The sequence below is a fragment of the Megascapheus bottae genome, chromosome 10 (genome assembly GCF_031878675.1).
Source record: "Megascapheus bottae isolate mThoBot1 chromosome 10, mThoBot2.hap1, whole genome shotgun sequence".
Classification (NCBI taxonomy): Eukaryota; Metazoa; Chordata; class Mammalia; order Rodentia; family Geomyidae; genus Megascapheus; species Megascapheus bottae.
Window position 1 is genome coordinate 7,411,782 of NC_143518.1, and position 21,568 is coordinate 7,433,349.

The following is a 21,568-nucleotide window of genomic DNA, read 5'->3' on the forward strand; positions in this document are numbered from 1 at the left end:
GGTCAGTAACGCAAGAATGGGGACAGTGGGTAATGCTTTTCCAGGGCCACAGTCTGTCCCACGTAGTCCCATCACCATCTTCAGAAGCACCTGTCACCCCCTCCCCTCAAGGACATCATTATCCCTGAGTCCTTCCTCCCTCCCATCTCACTTCTGAGATCTAAAATCAATAATTTTGCTAACTTACTAGTCCAGAATGGAATACATGGGTTCACCAACAAAGAGAGAAATAAAATGTGAAATGTGTGTACAACGGAATATGATTCAGCTTTGGAAAGGAAGCAAATTTTGTAATATTCTACAACAAGGATGAATGGTGGGTACAGCAAGCTAAGTGAAATGAAAACCATCACAAAAAGCCAGAAGCATATAGGCATGGTCCAAAATAATAAAAAAAATGTTGGCAAAGAGGTGAACAAAAAGGAACCCTTCTGTCCATGGGACTGTAACTTGATACCGCCATTATGGAATTCAACATGGAAGTCCCTTTGAAATTTAAAAAAAAAGTAGAGCTGCCCTCTGGGCCAGCAACCCCTTCTATAGCCAAAGAAGATGGAAATACCTTATCTCTTAAAGATATTAGCACTTGTGTATTCATTATCTACAATAGCTAAGTAAGAAAACAAGCCTAGAGTCTACTAACAGATGAATGGATAAAGAATATATGTAGCCAGACAATCCTAGCTACTCCTGAGACTGATATCTGAGGATCTAAATTCAAAGCCAGCCAGGGCACTAAAGACTATGAGACTCTTATCTCCAATTCATCACTAAAGAAAAAGGGAGGTGAGACTGTGGCTCAAGGAGTAGGGCAGTAGCCTTGAGCTGAAGAGCTCAGGGACAATGCCCAGGCCCAGAGTTTAAGCCCCATGACCTACACACACAAACAAAGCATATATATGTATTTATATTTGCATATGGACATATATCCATGCATTTTGAAATATTATATCTTGCCATTTACTGTAACATGGTAGGCCTCAAAAACGTGCTAAGTATAATAAGTTGGCCAAAGAAAGGAAAATATTGCAATATCTCCCTGATATGCAGAATATTTTAAAGTTTGAAAAACTCAAATGCATGAAGATAGAACATGAACTAATGGTTATTTAAATGGGGATGGGAAGGGAGAGAAAATGGAGAGATGAATCTAAGCCAAAGGATTCAAAATAGCAGCTAGGTCAAGTGACTAGGTTGAGCAATAAAGTGTATTATGTGAAGATTAAAATTAACAAAATGTATTTAAGATTTTTGTCAAATAAGCAGATTTTAACTTACACACGCGCGCACACACACACACACACACACACACACACACGTGTTAACCTGTTTCACTACAGGACCCACTTTACTTTTTTTTTTTTTTTTTTTTGCCAGTCCTGGGCTTGAGCTCAGGGCCTGAGCACTGTCCTTGGACTTTCTCAAGGCTAGAGCTCTACCACTTGAGCCTCAGCACCACTTCTGGCTTTTTTTTCTATATATGTGGTACCTAGGAATTGAACCCGGGTCTTCGTGCATGCTAGGCAAGCACTCTACCACTAGGCCAAACTCCCGGCCCTGAGCCACTTTACTTTCTATAAGTATCCCATAGCAACATTTTGTACATTTCTTTAAAAACAAACTTAAAACTGGTTGCCAGTGGCTCACAACTATAATCCTAACTATTCAGGAGACTGAGATCTGAGTATCACAGTCTGAAGCCAGTCTGAGTAGGAAAGTCCATGAGACTTGTCTCCAATTAGCCACCAAAAAGCCACAAGTAGAGCTGTGATCCAAATGGTAGAGAACTAGCCTTGAGGCATAGAGTTCAGGGACAGCACCCAGGCCCTGAGTTCAAGCCCCAGGACAGGGACAAAACCAAAAGCCGTTATAATGATCTCTCTGAATTAAGTCTGCCTCCCTCTTTTTAATAAAGGTCATAAAGTAAAACAAAAACAAACCCCCAAATTGTAATAGCCCACCTGAATTAAAGCTTGCCTACCCTCTTAGTATGAATCATTAAAAAAACAAATTACCTTTGACAGGAGCTGCACTCAGCCAACGACAAGAGGCACAGTATTCCCATCTCTGCTGTAACACCTCATCCACCACAGGAGCACAGCACAAACACTGCCTCAGCGGTGGGAGAGATGGGGTTAAAGAGCCAGAGACAGCCCCCTCCACCCCTCCTTACTCAAGGAGCAGCCTGGGTAGAAGAAACCCTGCCTGCAATCACCACTCCCATCAGCATGTTCTCATCCTTCCAGAGAACCACTCAAGACAGATGGTCATGCTAGAACTTTCTCTCCACATTGCAGCTCTTGGAAGGAGCAAGACTAGGTTTAAAGGTAGAGATGAGCCCACATGCATGAGGCCACAGCAGGTCCCTGTGGCCACTATCAGTCCTAGGCTGAGGCACTAGAGCTGGGCCACAGAGGTGGTAGGAGTAGAAACAGAACCAGCCCCCACCCAGCTCTGGGTGACCTGGTCTTGCTGAGCCACTGATTGATACATTCTCTTGCACCACATCACTTACTTGCCTCAGGATAAGAGCATCTTCCTGAATGTCATACAGAGACATTAGCATTTGGTTTGAATTAACTGCCTGATGTAAATCTCACCCTCTTCCCTTCTCCTCCCCAAACTTCTCCAGCTGGGCTGGTCAACCTACCTGGAAATCAGGGCAAAGACCAGGAAGCCAGACTGCCTGGAGAGCAGAGCCATGGGGTTGTAACAGAGGAGCACAGTCGACCATCTTTTTCCGGGATTCGGACCTCCACCCACTCTTCCAGCCACTGACTACTTGGCTCAAGGCCTGGTCTTGTGGACATGGGTGCTACAGACACCAGCCAGGCCCCTAGGTATGTGCTCTTTTGTCTTCTGACGTGGGACAATCTGCTGCTCTGTGCATATCACACTGTGGAGGTGACTCTCAACCTGGCTTGCCAGTGTTAGAGGTATGGTCCATTTCTACCTGGAACAGGACCTTTCTCAGAACACAGCTTCCCTGGGATTGGTTTTCATGAGCAGTCAGACAAAGTACCAGTGAAACGGAATGGTTTTGGGCTTGAGATGTGGTAAGCCCCCAACTAAGAGGGCCCCTTCTGTCTGTCTCCTATCATTTGGTGTTTTCATATGGGTGAGATTGTCCTATAACTGCCTCCCCTGCCCCTGCAAGAAGTGTGGGGTGAGGGTGAGTGGGTTGGTGGTCATTGTAGGTGTTGTATGGAAAAGGGACTGGAACTATACAAAGCAAAGGTGTGTGCTTTGTGTCTAGGCACCTCCCTGCTGAGTTTTATTCACAGCCATCTCCTCTCTTGGTCCCTCTTCTGTCTCCCTTCTCCTTTCCCTGTGCTACCCTCACTCTCATCCCACCTCAGGGTGTTTCTGAGTTTCTGTGCTGCACTAACAGTAGAGAGCAGGAGTCAGAGAGGGAGAGGTGGTGCAGTGTGGCTGGATCATAGAGCTGCCAACTGTGTCTCTCCTTGACACCAAAGCCAAGGCCAGGGCTGAGAAGCCATTCCAAAGGGAGGGAGCCAGGTGAGAATCTATGACTTCTATACATCCTGTAGAGTGGATGTGGAGGAGAGACCAAACAGGAACCAAAAGAAGAAGGTAAACAAGGGTCCAGTGGCAGGCCCTCGAGAATTGCCCAGCAAGGCTTTTACCTGAATCTATCTTGTTTCCATTGGCTTCCCACCTTTTCCCTTCTACCCACAGTCAACAGACACAGCCCTCCAGAAATACTATAGGGACAATGATCAACCAAAGCCCTTCCCTGTGCTCTGTCTTCACCCAAAAGAAAACAAGTAGGGCAGGCTATCCTGAAACAGCACACTCATGATGCCAAGCAGTCAACACCCTCACAAGATAGCTGCCCTAGAATGGATGCCTAGATGTGCTGGGACAGACCTCCTAGGATAGGCCCCAAAGATAGATGTGTCCCTAGAGAAGGCCCCAGGACAAGCACTCAAGAATGGGCTCCCAATCAGCTCCCATTGGTCTTACCAGCCTCCCAATATCCAGTGCAACCTCAGGACCCCACCAACAATATCTCTGAGAAAGGTGGAAGACAGAGGCCTCTCTGGCCCAGCCCTCAGCATGCCTCACCACTTCCAAATCACTGTGAGGACTGGCAGCCCTAGCGTACAGAGACAATTCCCCTTACTTAAAGCACTCATCTCTAGGACACACTTACAGTAGCTCGGTGTCCACTTCCTCTAGGCTGCCCACTTAGCAGGCCTGGAGTCCCTGAGATAGTCTGACTGCCTGTCCTTACAAGCTAGGCCTTAGATGTATACGCCAAGCCTCCTTGGTACGCCTGTGCTATTAATTCATCACTAGAGGTTGAGCCAGATGTTAGGCTTTTATTCTTCCGGTCCTGAGGTCCTGAGGTGTGGCTTGGCACACCTCAAAAGCCAGGAATCGTTTATTCACCCTCAGGTCAATATGTACATGTGATGTGATTTAGGCTATTTTGGCAAATCCTTTGTTCCTGTCAGTCTTAGTTTCCTATGGAGAAACAGCAGTAATAGGAAGAGCTGCCTACAGGCATGTGGGTGGAGACTAAGTAAAATAATTAGGGCTGGGGTGGCAAGAATGAGGCCAAATCCACGCCCATACAAAGACATCTTTTTTTTTTTTTTCTGGTCCTGGCGCTTGAACAGAGGGCCTGGGCACTGTCCTTGGACAGTTTTTGCTCAAGGCTAGAGCTCTACCACTTGAGCCACAGCCCCACTCTGGCTTTTACTATGTATGTGGTACTGAGTAATTGAACCCAGATCTTTGTGCATGCTGAGCAGGCACCCTACCACTAGGCCAAACTCCTGGACCACAAAAGGCATCTTTTTTTATTCCTTAAAATTCAGGCCCTCTTTCTCCCCCACTTCATACCCTTTCACAGTCCCATAGTTACAATGAAATTCTCTATAGATAAAATGTGTGCGTGTGTGTGTGTGTGTGTGTGTGTGTATGTGTGTGTGTGTGTGTGTGTGTGTGTTTAAAGGCTGGATTCCTGCAGTATTCGACTCTTCCAGCTTTGCTTTCTGGCTCAACACAATGATCTCCAGTTCCACTCATTTCCCAGCAAATTATATGATTTAAGACTTTTTTAAGACTGAATAACATCTCATGGTATATATGTGCCATACTTTATCCACTTATCACTAGTTGGGCTTCTGCGATGGTTATGAACAAATTTGCAATGACCACAGATATGCAGTGATGTCTGTCTTGATTTAGACCCGTGTGACTATATGACCAATGGCATCTCTTTAAAAAGTAGAAGAGTTCCCATACAAGCTGTTGTTGGCATTATTAGATTTTTAAAAATATAAACAAAGTAGAATTTTAAAAATTATCTTTGAGGGCTGGTAGTTCGGCCCAGTGATAGAGTGCTTGCCTAGTATGCAGGAATATCCATTTTGATTCCATGTGCAAAGAAAAAGCCAGAAATGGGCCGGGAGTTTGGCCTAGTGGTAGAGTGCTTGCCTAGCATGCATGAAGACCCTGGTTCGATTCCTCGGTACCACATACATAGAAAAAAGCCAGAAATGGTGCTGAGGCTCAAGTGGTAGAGCTCTAACCTTCAGAAAGCCCACGAACAGTGCTCAGGCCCTGAGCTCAAGCCCACGACTGGCAAAAAAAAAAAAAGCCAGAAGTCAGGGACAGCGCCCAGGCCCAGAGTTTAAGCCCCACAACTGACAAAAAAAAGAAAGAAAAGAAAAGAAAAAGCCAGAAGTTGTGCTGTGGCTCAAGTGGTAGAATTCTACCCTTGAGAAAGCCCAAGGACAGTGCTCAGGCCCTGAGTTCAAGCTCCAGGACTGGCAAAAAAAATTACATTTGAGTAGTCGTACAAGGGAATTTCAGTTTTTAAGTATAATGCACCATGATCAATGTCACCCCTTCTATCCACTCCCCCTGTGTCCCCTCAAGTTCCCTAGTACAAATAGAAGGTTAGATTCTCAGATTCTCATCTATTGGAGATTGACAAAATTATTTATTTTTATTTTTGCATATATATGTGTGTGTATGTGTGTGTGTGTGTGTGTGTGTGTGTGTGTGTGTATTCCAAGATGGAATAGAGATCTCAAAGCTACATTAAGCTTTCTAGCTAAGAAAATGGCCTTTCTTGCCTCCCACTCTCAACCCAAGAAGTGAGAGGCAAGGTGGTAAGGCAGGCAGATCTGAAATTCTGGTACATGAAGAAAAATACAGTGAAGAAATTTGAACTGGCCAAACATTTTTATGACATCCACTCAAGGGAAGTTACAAATGATTACCATTGCCTCTTAAAGGATTTCTTGTGGTCGGGAACTGGTGGCTCAGGCATGTAATTCTAGCTACTCAGGAGGCTGAGATCTGGGGATCAGGGTTCAATGCCAGCCTGTGCAAGAAAGTCTGTGAAACTCTTACCTCCAATTAACCAGCAAAAAACCACCACCACCACCAACAACAACCCAGAAGTGGTTGAGTTTTAATATTGAGCAACAAAAGCTCGGGGACAGTATCCAAGCCCTGAGTTCAAGTCTCTGGACTGGCACCAAATAAATAAAAAGAAAAGAAAAGAAAACCATAGGTTAGAAGAACAACATTATCATTTCTTTTGTTCAACTTTATGTGTGGTATTCTTTCAAGACAGGCACAGTGCTCTCAGCTTAAGTGGTAAGGGCTGGCCTTCTCTCAAGTAGCACTGTGTGTCTTCAAAGATCCCTAGAACCTAGACATTGTCAGGTCTGGTCCCCATATATGAGACAGGAAGGAGAGGTGGGTATTTTGAGGGGAAAAAATTGAAAGGCTAAGCAAGCATGCTAGCATTCCTGCTATACAGGTGGCTAGTGCATTGCTGAACTGGCAAACTGACAGAACAGTTGATGGATCCCAGAGGCAAAGGACAGGGTGCAGATGTGTGCTGGCAGCAGGTATTCTAGGTTTTGCTTTCATGGTTTTCCTCAATCACCTCATCTTCTCTCCAGCCCAGGCGTTCTCTCCCAAGCCTTTCTGGTTCCAGGAAAGTGGGGGGGGGGAGGCAAAACAGGAGAGAGTGACTTCCCAAAAAAGCTACCAGGAAGGTGGGCCTGGTGGCTCACACCTCTAATCCTAGCTACTCAGGAGGCTGAGATCTGAGGATCAAGGTTCAAAGCCAGCCTGGACACAAAAGGACCTGAGACTCTTATCTCCAGTTAACCTCTAGAAAATGGGGTAGGGTGGTAGCCTTGAGTTAAAGAGCTCAGGGACAGTCCCAGGCCAGAGTTCAAGCCCTGTGAGAGAGGAAGGGAGGGAGGGAGGGAGAGAGGAAGGGGAGGGGAGGAAGAGAGGACCTGAACATCCTGAAGCAGTGGAGGGAGGATTAGAGAGGGATCCTTTCAGCAGAAGCTAAGACTAAAAGGAGGGAAAGGAGAAAACAAGAAGGCTGCTTGATCTGGGCACCAGTGGCTCATGCCTCTAATCTGAGCTACTCAGGAAGCTGAGATATAAGGATCATGATTCAAACCCACCTATCACCAGTGCCTTGGGGGTGGGAGGAAACGTGTCAGGCTACTTGGGGGTGGGGGGGAAGCACCTAAGTGAAGAAGTGGTCAGTGGTCAGCTCTGAGTGAGAGACCTGGAGGAGACAGAGCTGAGGAGCCCGGAAATCCTGGATGAAGAGCTAGGAGAAGGAGACTTCCACACTCCAGTAGCAGGGGGCAGGGTGAGCAGGTATGAGACAGAGAGTAGCAGATTGTGCCATGACAACAGGACCCTGGCAGGAACCTCTCTGTCTCCAGCATTGGTGTACTGGGGGATGGGGAGCAGGGGCTAGAACTGCAGCTTTGCATTCTCACTCAGCTTTGGTCATGGGGAGAGAGGGGAGCAATCTACTACCTGAACTATATCTCTACTTCCAGCTTTTTGCTGGTTCACTGAAGCTAAGAGTACCTGGGCTCTGACTTGTCTGCGTTGAACCTCTCTCCTCAGATCTCAGCTCCTTGAGTCACTAAATTACAGGTGTGAGCCACCTGAGCCTAATTCAGCAGGGGTATATTTTAAATGATAGGAGCTGGGAACCAGAGAGGCAGGAGAGAGAACTATGTCTCCAGACTGGGCTTCTATCTCTGAAACAAACCTCAAAGCCCTACTCAGGCCTAAAGCCAGATCTCTCCGGGGGATCTAAGAAAGATGCTGAGCTCCTGTGAGAACCCAGGGGCCAGGACTAGGGACACGCCCTCCTCCCCACTCCTGCTTTCTTGCCCCATTTGCCAAGCCCACCAGGATCTTCTTCTGTGACAACTAATGTATTTTGGAGGAGACAAAGGGACAGAACTTACTTTGTTTCTTTTGGATTAACATATAATTATACATATTTGTAGAATATGGTGTGAAAATTCAGTGCATGAATACAATGTATAATAATCATTATTATTCACCTATACATTTGTTATTTTGTGCTATTTGGATCCTTCAAACTCCTTTCTTGTGGTTCTTCATAAAGTATATAATAAATGACTGTTAAGCCTAGTTACTCTACTGAATGGCAGAACTTTTCCTACTATCTAACTGATTTGGCTACCTTTTATTCAGTCTTCTATATTTCCTATATTTTATTCAGTCTTTCTGTAGTTCCCTGCTGCCCCTCCTAGCTTGTGATAAACATTACTCGTGTGTGCATGCTGGTCTTGGAGCTTGAACTCAGGACCTGGGCACTGTCCTTTAGTTTTTTTTACCCAAGGCAGGCACTCTTCCACTTGAGGTACAGCTCCACTTCCCACTTTTTACTACTTAAGTAGAAATAAGAGTCTCATAGTCTTTCCTGATGAGCTGGCTTTGAACCACAATCTTCAAACCTAAGCCTCCTGAGTAGCTTGGACTGCAGGTATGAACCACTAGTGCCTAGCTTTACACTCTTTTTTGAGATCACTTTTTTAGCTTTAACGTTGTGAGTGTCACATATAAGTGAGACTTTCTTGAAGTATGAGATTTAAGATGCATGGTTTATGTACCCTTTCTTCACCCATAGGTAAAGAATGTAGCTACATCATACCAGGCCTGGGGTCTCTTCTGGGAAACCAAGTTCCTGACTCTTACAGCAGGGATCTATGCTGTTTGTGGTCCCTGTATCTCAGAGGAAGGACATGCCAGCTCTTTGAGGGTTTTTTAATTGTATTTTATTGTCGGGATAATGTATAGAGGGGTTACAGTTATATTTGTCAGGTAATGGTATATTACTTCTCGAACCTTGATTCCCCTTTTCATGTTTTAGTCCCCTTTTCCTGATCCCCTCCTGATTATCTTGTTTTCCCCTTTCCTTCCCTGCTTCAAGTAAACAAATATGCATATATACAATATTGGTATTGAAGTCAGATACAATAACTTCTCGAACTTTGATACCCCTTTTCATGTTCTTTTCCCCTTTCTTGTTTTCCCCATTCCCTATTTCAAGTAAACAAATAAACACATGTACAGTATAGCTAACAAAGTCAGATACAGTAAGTAACCACATGGGATTAACCAAAAGTGGGGAGAAAAGAGGAAAGAAATAACTTTACATAGTACCTTAAGAGCAACGGTTTTCAGATGAGTGTCTTATGCTTATTAGGCAAGAATTCTACCACTTGAGATCTTTTTGCTTTAGGTTATTTATCAGGTAGGGTCTTGATTTTTGCTCAGTGCTAGCCTCAAGACCACAATTATCTCACTGACACCTCCTACATAGCTAAAATGCCTGACATATATCACCACACAGGTAACCATGAATCTCGGAGATCTGGACTGGCCCGGAACCTCAGTCCTCTCCATCTCCATCTCCTGAGTAGTCGAATTTATAGATATGAGCCAGTGTCCTCATTTAGGACACCGATGGTGGATCAGCTCAGAAGGGTCCAGAATGGATGGAGGAACAAAGGTGTTGCCACAAGCTTCCTGATCTGATTCTTCTGTGCAAAACCACAGACTACTCAGGGTTATCTGACAAATCTGGAAGCTCAAAGATGCTTTGTTGTACTGTCTTTCTATAGCAAGGGAGGGCGTCTTCAGCCCCATGGCTGACTTTCTGGGACAGAGCAAAAGGTAGGAAAGGGAGGACAGCTCCACATACCTTTTCCACGCTTGGGAAAACAGCTCAGAACTTCTGTGTTTCCCAGAAGACCCAGCCATGCCTCTTTCGGGGGTTATGAGAATGATGGAACTCTCTGACAATTTCAAGCTTAATTTTCTAGCAACTCAAAAGTGGACACTGTATACATGTGTTAAAGTACACTATCAATATGGGCAATGAATACATGCTAGCTTAGGCCCAGGATTGGCAAAAAACAAAACAAAACAAAAAACAAAACAACAAAAAAACCCACAAATAAATAGGGAAATAAATAAACCACATGAGAGAGAACAGAAAACAATTCCACTTTTTTTTTTTTTTTTTTTTTTGCCAGTCCTGGGCTTGAGCTTAGGGCCTAAGCATTGTCCTTGGACTTTCTCAAGGCTAGAGTTCTACCATTTGAGCCACAGCACCATTTCTGTGGGTTTTTTTCCTATGTATGTGGCACTGAGGAATCGAACCCGGGTCTTTGTGCATGCACAAGGCAAGCACTCTACCACTAGGCCAAACTCCCGGCCACAATTCCACTTTCTCAAAAAAAAAAAAAAAAAAGGAGGGGTGGGGAGAGAATAAGTCTCATTTCTTTTCCTTGAAGAAAGAAAGAAGAGGTGGATGAATACAAATTAGAGAAAAGCTGTGTGTGTGTGTGTGTGTGTGTGTGTGTGTGTGTGTGTGTGTGTGTGTGTAATAAAGAGGAATTAGATAATCTGATAGACCAAACATATAGGTTGGTTTACTTGCAAAGAGAACTTAGAGCCTTTTCTGGAAAACAGCCAGAGACAAGATAAACAGAAGTGCTGGGAAGATAAACAGAAGCCCAGGGTAGATTTCCACATCACCTGCACAGATTTACACAAGCTTTATTTCAAAAATCTGTGGTCATAAGTTAGCACTTTCTTCTCTGCCATGAGAGGAACAATGAAGTGGCCAGCTTAATGGGCTCAGGACATTGAACAAAACACCACAGACTAGGTGGTATAAGCAAGACATTTATTTCTCACAGTTGATAGTTTGGTCTTTTTTTTTTAAGGCCTCTCTTTGGCTATATAAAGCTGCCTTCTCATTATATTCTCACGTGGTATTTCCTTGTGTGCACATATCTCTCCTCTCCCCGCCCCCTCTCTTTCTCCATATTTCCTCTTCCAAGAAAGTCAATTCATTTTGACTAGGCTCAACCCTCAGGACTTCAATAGAATGGAATCAACCTTTCAAAAGCCACCATCTCATGCATTTCTTTGTTTATCTGAAATAGGGAATGGAAGGGGGAAAACAAGATGATTAGGAAGGGTAAGGGGAGAGAAATGGGGACAAAAACATGAGAAAGGGTGTCATTGTGCGAGAAGTAATGCACCTACTACCTGGTTAATGCAACTGTAACCCCTTTATACATGATCCCAACAATAAAAATTTTTTTAAGCCATCATCTCTAGCTGGGCATGCCTATAATACTAGCTACTTGGGAGGCTGAGATCTGAAGATCAAGGTTCAAAGCCAGCCTGGGCACAAAAGGACCTGAGACTCTTATCTCCAATTAACCTCTAGAAAATGGGAAGTGGGCTGTGGTTCAAGAGTAGGGCGGTAGCCTTGAGCTGAATGCTCAGGGACAGTGCCCAGGCCCAGACTTCAAGCCCCATGACACACAAAAAAAAAGCAACTATCTCTAAACAGTCACTGTGGATTAAAGCCTTGACATAATTCAGCCCACAACATAGGCAATAGCCTTGAAAGCTAGAACACAACAATCACAAAACACACATCTCTTTTTTCTTTCTTTCCTTCTTTCCTGTTCCTTACTTCCTTCTTTCCCTCCCCCCACTCTTGTCTTTTTGGAAGTACTGGGGTTTGAATCAGGGCCTTGTGCTTGCTCAGCTTACTCATTCAACGGGCATTCTACCACTTGAGCCAGACCTCTAGCCTTGATTTTTTTTGCTAGTTATTTAGGAGAATTTAGGAGTGTGGTGAACTTCTGCCCAGGCTGCCTTTGAACCATGGTCATCTAGGTCTCAACACCTGAGTAACAAGAAATGCCAAGTATTAGCCACTGTCACCTAGCACAGAATGCATACATTAATTTTTACCACTTCCTAGAAGAAATGTATAGCACATTTCTCCCAGAACTGAGCCAGAATGGGAATGGAAGGAAGCCAAGCCCCTCCAAAGCCAGGTGTGGAATTCAGACCCCGTGTCTGGTAAAGTCCTCTACCTTGGCGAGCCTCAGCCATCTCTGATACCTGATCTCACCATGTCTCTGTCAGGCTAGCGATGCTCTGGACCTACCATATGCATCACAGAGACTCCAAGTTTCCTCAGCAGTGTCTTGGGTTCTCCATCCTCATTCTGTGCTTCCACAGATTTGTCTCATAGCTACAAACATTCTATCAACTCCGAGGGGGAAATAGGGAAACACAGTGTGATGGCCTGCTCACTTCACTGCTCTCTGTGGCAGTCTGGCTGCTGGGGTGAGAGCAGGCTCCTTGAGAAGATATGTAATCTGCATCTCTCCCTGAGTGGGGAGCACTGATACCTGAGGAGATAGGTGCTGGCCAGCGGAGCCATGGAGGGCGGGGGCAGCCTGTGACTAAGGCACAGTGTGGTGAAGAAGGAAGGCAATGAGAGAGTCAGAAAGTTTCGTCATCAACACGGTGATATAGTTTTCCCCAGATCAAGAGGAAAGCCACACTTCCTCGGGTCTCCAGACATTTGCCTGACTGCCATCTCCACAGCTATGTCCCCAGGCTGGCTGGTGTTCACTCTCCTGTCTGTGCTGAGTCTGGGCGCCCAGGCCTTCAACAATCAACTTGTCAAATGCTTTGAGGATCCCCAGTATGAAGAGCTGCTGCAGCTGGCTCAACATGGACTGGGGCGGACAGCTGAGAAGAAACGGATAGTGGTGATTGGGGCAGGCATGGCTGGGCTCACTGCTGCCAAGATTCTGCAGGACGCTGGCCACCAGGTACATGAGGCAGGGTGAGGAATCTGAGCTTCAAGCAAGGTGATGAGGGGAAGACTGGATATCCCAATGGAGTAAGGGCCAAAGACTAGGTGTAGGGCTAGACTTGAACCAGCGGATCAACAAGGTGAGTGGTTTGATTCTATAGCAGAGGGAAACCTCAGAAGGAGGGGTGGTAATCCGGAGCCTGCTGGGAGGGAAATAAAGGTCCTGTGTCCAAGAGATTCAACCTTATTGAGTCCAGAAAATGGCTTTGTTTCTTTCTAGGTGACTGTTCTGGAAGCTTCAGGACGTGTGGGAGGCAGAATAGAGACCCACAGAGTACCCGGAGCTCAGTGGTACATAGAGCTGGGAGCCATGAGAATCCCCTTGAACCACAGGTAGGTTTAATTGATGGAGAGGCAGATGAGGAAGGCCAAGAGATGGGGACCAGTGTCAAGGGGAACATCAATGTCTGGAGTCCTTTCCTAGAAGCTCATTTTCCTAATTTTGCAACTCCAAGGTTACCTTTTCCCAGCCTCCATGTTTTAATTTACATCAGGAACAGAACTACACCTTCCCTGACTGCCTAAATGAGCATTCAAAAGGGTCAACGCCTTGGAAAGCCAAATGCAGCCTATACTGGGAACATGAGCACCGTTCTGGGAGAGCGTAGTGTCTCATGGGAGCTCTCGGATGGGGAATTGGAAGGGTTGGCTGGGGCGATTGGGAAATTCAGCCTGGAAAACCTAGGAATGGTGCCCAAAACCTCCAGGGAATATGAACCCAATGCACACTCCCTGTGGAAACTTCATAGGATTGTTAGGGCCTGCAGTGCTCACAAGGGAAGGTGACCTTGCAATCTACAGATTGCAGACAAAGGGAGCAAGTTTGGCCAGCATAGCATACTAGCCTGTGGCTATGACCACAGGATCGAGGTCCTGGCTCCCTCCTTGCTGCCTGGCTGGGAGCATAGTGACAGGAGACCTACCATCCTTTCCATATAAAGAATGACCCTAGAGAATCCAAAGGAGGCAGAGAACAGGTACTGGGAGCAGGGAGGGCTGGGTGGCTCCCCTGTCCAGTTCTGGGTCATCTCTATCTTGCTTTGTAGGCTCTCCCGTGAATTTGTCAGCAAGTTTGGGTTGACTCTCAAGGAGTTCTGCCCCTGTAACAATCAGACCTGGGTACTGATGAACAGAGTGCGTCAGCGTACGGGGGCCGTGCAGGCTGACCCCAGCCTTCTGGGCTACCCAGTCAGAGAGGATGAGCTGGGGAAGACAGCAGAACAGCTCTTTGATGAATCACTGAGGAAGGTAAGCTGAAACAGGAAGCATAGTCACTTTCTGTGAAACCATTCTGTTTGGGCTTCCTTAAGCTATTCTGGTTCTGTAAATGGAGCAGAAGTCCTTCCTTAGACTTCCGGCTGAACTGGACCTTCATCTGCCTTCCTCTCTCTGATGACCACTTCTCTCTCACCTGAGTCACATGCATTGCAATCTTCATCCATTTTTAGACCTCAAATATCTCCACAAGTGCATATTTGAGAAAACCTAGCTTCTACTGGGAACATCACGGTGGGCCCAGGCTTGAAGTGCAGAGCTTGTAAATGTGCCATGCAAGCCAGGAAAAGCTATTTCCCTCTACTGCAGCTCCTATGACACGACCCTGGAGCCTCTCTCCCAGGTTCCTTGTGAGGATGAAGAGAGATGTGCTGTGATAAGAACAGGGCAAGACCCACGGCCAGTGTTCAAATTATAATTGTCTTTATAGCTGTGTGGTCCAAAAGGAAAACAGTGATAGGCCCTGTCTGGAATGCTTGCCCACTCTCTGACCAATGTTTACTCATGGTCAGTGCCTCTCTTTTTTCAGACACATTGCTCTGAGCTCAACTCTGTAGGACAGAGGCCCTCACAGGAGGCCACTGCCAAGTGTCCTGTCTTCTCAGGAGTGATGGTGGTCTGATGCAGTCCAGCTTTTGGACTCTCATCCAGCCTTGCTCGAAAGCTCACACCATCTACAGCGCCCTACAAAAAGCTCACACCATCTACAGCGCCCTACAGAACAATGTCTTCTACATACCCCGAGGAGATAGATTTCCACTCCTGGTAACTCCAAGGCTGAGAGAGGATCTGACGTTCTAACCTTTCCACATCAGTTGTATGTCCAACAGTAGAGATGAAACCCCGCCATCTGGACACATGCACATGGGTAGTCTTGGAATCCAGGATTCATATAAAGCATGCTTCAGACAAACACCCGAGTGGAAGCATGGGTCATGGAAGCTTCCTGGGGCAGGGCTGAGGGTGTGCGGAGTTTTACATTCCTCACTTCCCCCTCCTTCCCTGCCCAGGTGGTGGAGGAGCTGAAGAGCAGCAGCTGCAGCCAGGTGCTGGAGAAATATGACTCCTTCTCCACCAAGGTCAGTCCTGACACTCCTCTGCCTGCCACAGGATCATGGCTCCCTAAAACCCACCCAGTGGAGCTGCGTCCCACTGCTTACCACACTGTCTTCTACCTGTTTTAACGTTCATGAAGTCTGTCTTCCCAACTAGAATGCAAGCTCTGCTAGGAGGGGAAAGAGAGGCAGAGAGGAAGAACGGGAGGGAGATGAATAAAGCTTACCCTCACAAGAGCAGTCAAAGGGAATGCATTCTGAGCTTGTGACACGGGAGGGAGTCACCATCACTTGCATTTGGGCTGAGTTAAACACAGGCAGAAGTGTGGAAACTGTGGTCACCTAGCCGGTGGCTGCTGCTTGTCTAGACGTGAAGGGCGGAGACAAGGGGAGTGCAGAGAAGATCCCTGGGCCCAGGGGTCCCCACTTAGAAGAAGCTCACTCGCCTCTCTGGGTCCTGACTATCTACACAGTAGCTCTTAATGAGCCTGATATATCTTCAAGCACTATTTTTCTTTTCTTTTAAAGGCAAGACAGCATTTAAGGGAAACACAGTAAGTTCATTTGAATAAAGTAGTAATGTTTCCCATCCAGGGAAGGTCCCTAAAAGGACTCCCTCAAGAACAATTTTGTTCAAACACTTAAGTTTTGTCTCATAGATTGAGGTGGAAAAAAATATGTTCTAAATGAAGATATCACATCTACTACACAGGTGTTTTCATGTTTTTTAATATTTAATTAGAGAAAATCTACCTCCTTCTTGATTTGAATGGTAATGCATTTTCTTCAATTTTATTAGCATATATTAATTATTCAGAGTGAGAAGTTTCATTGTACTATTTCCATATAGGCATATAATATACTTTGACCCTTTTTTCCTGCCTTTATTACTCTTCCTTATTCCCTTTCACCCTGGGTCCCCTTATAACTTCCTTGAAAAATTCTAAATAGGTTTCATTATGGCCTTTTCCTATATGCAAATAATACACTATGATACTTTTGTAGTCCCACTCCTCTAGTTGTGCATATCCAGTTTCTTGTTTTTTTGTTATTTTTTTTTTTGTTGCCAGTCCTGGGGCTTGAGCTCAGGACCTGAGCACTGTCCTTGGATTTTCTCAAAGCTAGAGCTCTACCACTTGAACCACAGCACCACTTCTGGATTTTTCTATGCATGTAGTACTTGTGTCTTCACCACTTCTAGATTTTTTTTATGTATGTGGTACTCGTGTCTTCATGTATTCTAGACAAGCACTCTACCACTAGGCCAAACTCCTGGCCCTTGCATATTCAGTTTTACAAGCACAGTTTGTTGAAGAAGTTGTCTATTCTCCAGCATGTGGGGTATTTTTGGTTTGTTTGTTTGTTTGTTTGGTCAGTCATGGGACTTGAACTCTGGGCCTGGGCAATATCCCTGAGTTCTGCAGCTCAAGGCTAGCACCCTACCCCTTGAGCCACAGTTTCACTTCCGGCTTTCTGGTGGTTAATTGGAAATGAGTCTAAAAGACTTTTTTTAGTGCCCGGGCTGGCTTTGACCCATAATCCTCAGATCTCAGCCTCCTGAGTAGCTAGAATTACAGGTGTGAGCCACCACGCCTGGCTCCAGCATGTGTTTTTATGTGCCTTTTCAAGAATCGAATGTGCTGTAGGGAATAGAGCACTATTTGGCCCATTGCTCCATTAGTGCTTTAGTAGCTTCCTGCAGAAGGACATGAAATTTGGGGCTCAGTTTCCTACTCTATAAAATAGGTGTTCTTGGGATTATACATGTTCTGAGGATTGCACAAGTGAAAAGCTAGGAAGAAGGTCTGCAGGTTAAGAGCCACACCAAGGGTTAGCTGTGGTCCTTGTCCTGGAAGCAAGGAACCTGTTTTCAGCACTGCCCCAGAGCCCTGCGTGCATGCCCTACCAGGTCAGGGCCCAGAAGAGTGCCGCCTGCCATTCTCCCCCATCCTGCTGTCCCTGGGTGGGGGCCCGAGGCTCTCCAGTTAGCTCCTGCCCCTCCTGACAGGCTTGTCTCCTCTCTCCGTCATGGTCACTCACAGGAGTTCCTGATCAAGGTGGGGAACCTGAGCCGCGGGGCGGTGCAGATGATTGGCCACCTGCTCAATGCAGACTCCGGCTACTATGAGGCCTTCACAGAAACCCTGCGTGGCATCATCTCCTTCTTCCAGGAGCCTAGGTGGGAACTGAGGATGGGGAGAACCAGTGTGAGTTAGCCAGCTCTGTAAGGAAGACAATGGTGAAAGGAAGCACTTGATGGACCAGTGGGGGGGAGGGGGAATCCCCTAAGAAATGGGAGGGGGAGAGGAAGAGGCAGAAGTTTCCAATCTCAATAGGGCTCAGAATGACTGGAAGGGGAAGTGCTTGTTAAATTAAGTATGGAAGTCTGGCCTCATCCTTTAACATTAGTGGACCTGGCATGGGGTCCGGGAGCTTGTACTTCTCATGTGCTCCTAGAGACAACTCTGCTGCCTGTTTTGAAAGCTCACTTTGAGATCCTCTCGATAAGGAACTATCAAGAATTCTTAAACTGATGTTGGAGACTGAGTTGGCACTGTTGTTAGAACACCAGCCAAGGAACAAAACATCAGGTATTGAGTTCAAGTCCCAGGTTTACAACAACAACAAAGAGTACTTATACCTGTGGTGGGTCTTCCTCTCGCTTCCTGACTCAGGCTGTGGCCTCAACTCTGCTTCAGAGGACACTTACTACTTTTATTTTATATTCTCATTTATTTAGTTAGTGCCTGTACTGTGGCTTGAACTCAGGGCCTGGACAGGGGTCCAGGCTCAAGGCTACTACTCTCCTATTGACTTGGTGGTTCAATGGCATTAAATGTCTCGTGGGCATTCCTTCTTGGACTAGCTTTGAAATGTGCCTCTCATATCTCAGCCTCCCGAGTAGCTAGGATTTACAGATGTGATCAACTGGTGCTTAGTTCACCTGCTATTCTTTAACCCAGGAAGATGTATTGGGGATGCAAACCAGACTCTGGACACCCACGTGATCTGTAGCCATAAAGAGAGAAAGAGCTGAAATGTATTCGTAGAGTCTTAACCTCCACTAACACTAACAAGAGGACAGCTTAGCCTGTGCGTCCCGATAGGTTTCTCTATTTGGACATCCAGTTCTCTTCTGTGCCCAGCTTGCATTCTCCCATCCTTTTTGTTCAGGGTAAGTCCATTTCAATTCAAGCCTAGCAGTGCCATCAGGAGGCGTGGGGAGTGAAGCGTCTCAGTAGAGTGTAGGCTGCATTTTTGGCAGGCTAAAGGTGTTGAGGGAAATGGTTGGCTGTGTCCATCAGAATCCTGCATCTTTGTCCATCTCAAAACCGGGCCCTGTGAATCAGGATGAGCACTGAGGGAGAGGAGGACAATTAACTGAGTGTCAAGAGCTGGATGACCACAGAGAAGATGGCATCTTTTTTTTTTTTAATGGGTCAGTCCAAAACAGTGCCTGCTCTCTAGTTCCCTGGAACTGCCAGACACTGCCAGCTGTCGATCTCCCAAACTGCCTGACCACCCCCTGCCTGCCCTGTCCCATCAACCTGCTTCCCTGTCCCTCCTTTGCCTGTTTGCTGGCAGGTTTGATGAGATCATCGGGGGCTTTGACCAGCTGCCCCAGGCCCTGCACCACTCCCTCCTGCCTGGCACAGTGTGGCTTCATTCACCAGCAGAGGAAGTGGACATGGTGGGCGACCACATTCAGGTCACCTACAGGACTCCAGACCCCCTGCAGCCCCGGGCGCACCTGCCTGCCGACTTCCTGGTCGTGGCCACCACCGCCAAGGCCGTCCGGCTCCTGCGATTCCGGCCCCCCCTGTCCCTCAGCAAGGAGGACGCGCTGCGCTCCGTCCACTACAACAGCGCCACCAAGGTCATCCTGGCCTGCAAGCAGCGCTTCTGGGAGCGGGATGGCATCTTCAGCGGCAAGTCCAGCACCGACCGGCCTTCCCGCTTCATCTACTACCCCGGCCAGGTCTTCCCCAACGGCACGGGCGTCATCCTAGCCTCCTACACCCTGGACGACGACTCCATATTCTTCGCTGCCATGGACCACAGTCGGGTGGTGGATGTGGTCCTCGATGACCTAGCAGCCCTCCATGACTGGCCCAAAGAGCAGCTCCGGGCCCTGTGCCCCTATTCCATGGTCAAGCACTGGGGCCAGGACCCCTACGCCATGGGGGGCTTTGCCTTCTTCACTCCCTATCAGTACGTGGACTACGCCCAGGAGCTCAGCCGTCCCGAAGGGTGCATCTACTTTGCTGGTGAGCACACAGCCCTGCCCCACGGCTGGATTGACACCGCCATCAAATCCGGGCTCAAGGCAGCAAAGAGCATCCAAGAGGCTGTGGATGTGGCTTCGTCAAAAGACTGTGGGGGCAGGAAAGAGCCCTGCTGGAAAACCGAGCTGTAGGCAACCAGATGGCACCCAGGCATTGAGATGATCTGATCACCTTGGCCCACTAGGGAAAGATTCCAAACCCCATCATCTCATTCACCTCCACCTTCGTCTGGAAATGTCAGACCAACAGGTGAACCTACAGCCAGGATATACAAGACCACCATATGACATATTGGCAGAAACAATAAAGCATTTGGTGAATGAATGACTATCGCGGAGTGTGCTGTCTATACTCTGGGCATCATGCAAATTAATTTAGAGTTGAATAACCGAAGGCTAGGGAAATGTCTTTTCCCATCTCCATGCCTCACCTGCCATGACTCTTTTTTTTTTTTTTTTTTGCCAGTCTTAGGCTTGAGCTCAGGGCCTGAATACTGACCTTGGACTTTCTCAAGGCCAGAGCTCTAGCACTCAAGCCTCAGCCTTCCAGCTTTTTTCTATGTATATGATACCAAAGAATCAAACCCCGGTCTTCATGCATGCTGGGCAAGCACTCTGCCACTAGGCCAAACTCTCAGCCCCCATGACTCAATTTTTTAATATTATTAAGAGCTATAAAAGAGGATTTGATTCCATAGGTCAGGTTATCAGTTCAATGCATCTTGATCAATGTCCCATCTTCCTATCATTTTTCCCATCCTTCCCCTCCCATCCCTACCCCTCAGTTTTGTAGTTCAGTTTTCACATAATGTACATTGAACATAATGATTTCATTTTGCTCACCTTTCCTCCCTCCATTCCTGAATCCCCTCTTTACCTTCCCCCCTCTCCCAAAAATCATGTTTCCATTTCCTGGTATTCATTTGTTAAACAATACATTCGTTGTCCAGAGAAGCCACACCTTTCAACCCCTCCTCTAAGTATGCCATTCTTCAGTCAGTCTGTTTGTGTCTAAATGCATAGAACCCGATGTAAGTTACTTTTAGTTGAATTTTAGATACAGCTTCCACATATGAGAGAAAATGTGCCATTTTTCTCTCTGAGCCTGACTTACTTCATTTAACATGATTCATTCTAGGTCCACACATTTTTCCACAAATGACATAATGTTCTTTCTGATGAATGAATAAAGTTCCATTCTATGTAAGTACCACTAACCCACTGTAGGGCATTTGAACTGTTTCTATGACTTGGTTATTGTAAATAGTGCAACAATGAACATACAAATGCAAGTATCTTTATGATGTCCTGGCTTGTGATGTCCTGGGTAGAAACCCAGGAGTGGTATGGCTAGATCAAAGGGTACTTCTATGTTTCATTTTGGTGTTGTTGTTGTTTTTGCCAGTCCTGGGGCTTGAACTGAGGGCCTGACCACTGTCCTTGGGCTTTCATAAGTCTAGAGCTCTATCACTTGAGCCACAACATCACTTTTTCTAGGTATGTACTACCCATGCATGCTAGGCAACTACTTTACCACTAGGCCAAATGTCCGGCCCTGTGTTTAGTTTTTTTAAGGAGTATCTAAGCCACTGTCCAAAGTATCTAGTTTACATGTTTACCAACTGTGCAACAGAGTTCCTTTGCCCAAGTATCACTGCCAATATTTATTATTGTTTAAATCCTTGATGCTGGCCAATCTTACTGGGGTGAGATGGAATCTCAGAGATGTTTTGACACTGAGGTCTTTGATCCATGTTTACTTGAGCCATGACTGAATTTTAAGAGAAGTTGAGAAGGCCACACTGTATTGCCAGCAAGTCACTCCATTTTTTTTTTCAGGTCATTCATTGCAACAATCCCCAAAGGACATATTCTAAGTTTACTCCATATTACACAGGAGGGAAA

The 21,568-nt window shown here is 46.3% G+C and overlaps 1 protein-coding gene across 1 annotated transcript; it reads left to right on the forward strand.

The window, feature by feature from the left end:
* Nucleotides 1-12,755: 12,755 nt before the first annotated feature.
* On the forward strand, nt 12,756-19,964 carry LOC150057369 (L-amino-acid oxidase-like). The gene is made up of 6 exons (XM_090339695.1): nt 12,756-13,004; nt 13,269-13,381; nt 14,095-14,296; nt 15,334-15,402; nt 17,421-17,557; nt 18,964-19,964. Exons 1-6 carry the CDS (start codon nt 12,777-12,779, stop codon nt 19,793-19,795), a joined length of 1,581 nt encoding a protein of 526 aa, XP_090195821.1. The 5' UTR covers nt 12,756-12,776; the 3' UTR covers nt 19,796-19,964.
* Nucleotides 19,965-21,568: the final 1,604 nt, after the last annotated feature.

Coding starts and splice junctions, on each gene's coding strand:
- LOC150057369 (XM_090339695.1), top strand. CDS start 12,777: ATGTCCCCAGGCTGGCTGGTGTTCACTCTCCTGTCTGTGCTGAGTCTG. Junction 14,297..15,333: donor TTGATGAATCACTGAGGAAG/GTAAGCTGAAAC, acceptor TTCCCTGCCCAG/GTGGTGGAGGAGCTGAAGAG. Junction 17,558..18,963: donor TCCTTCTTCCAGGAGCCTAG/GTGGGAACTGAG, acceptor GTTTGCTGGCAG/GTTTGATGAGATCATCGGGG.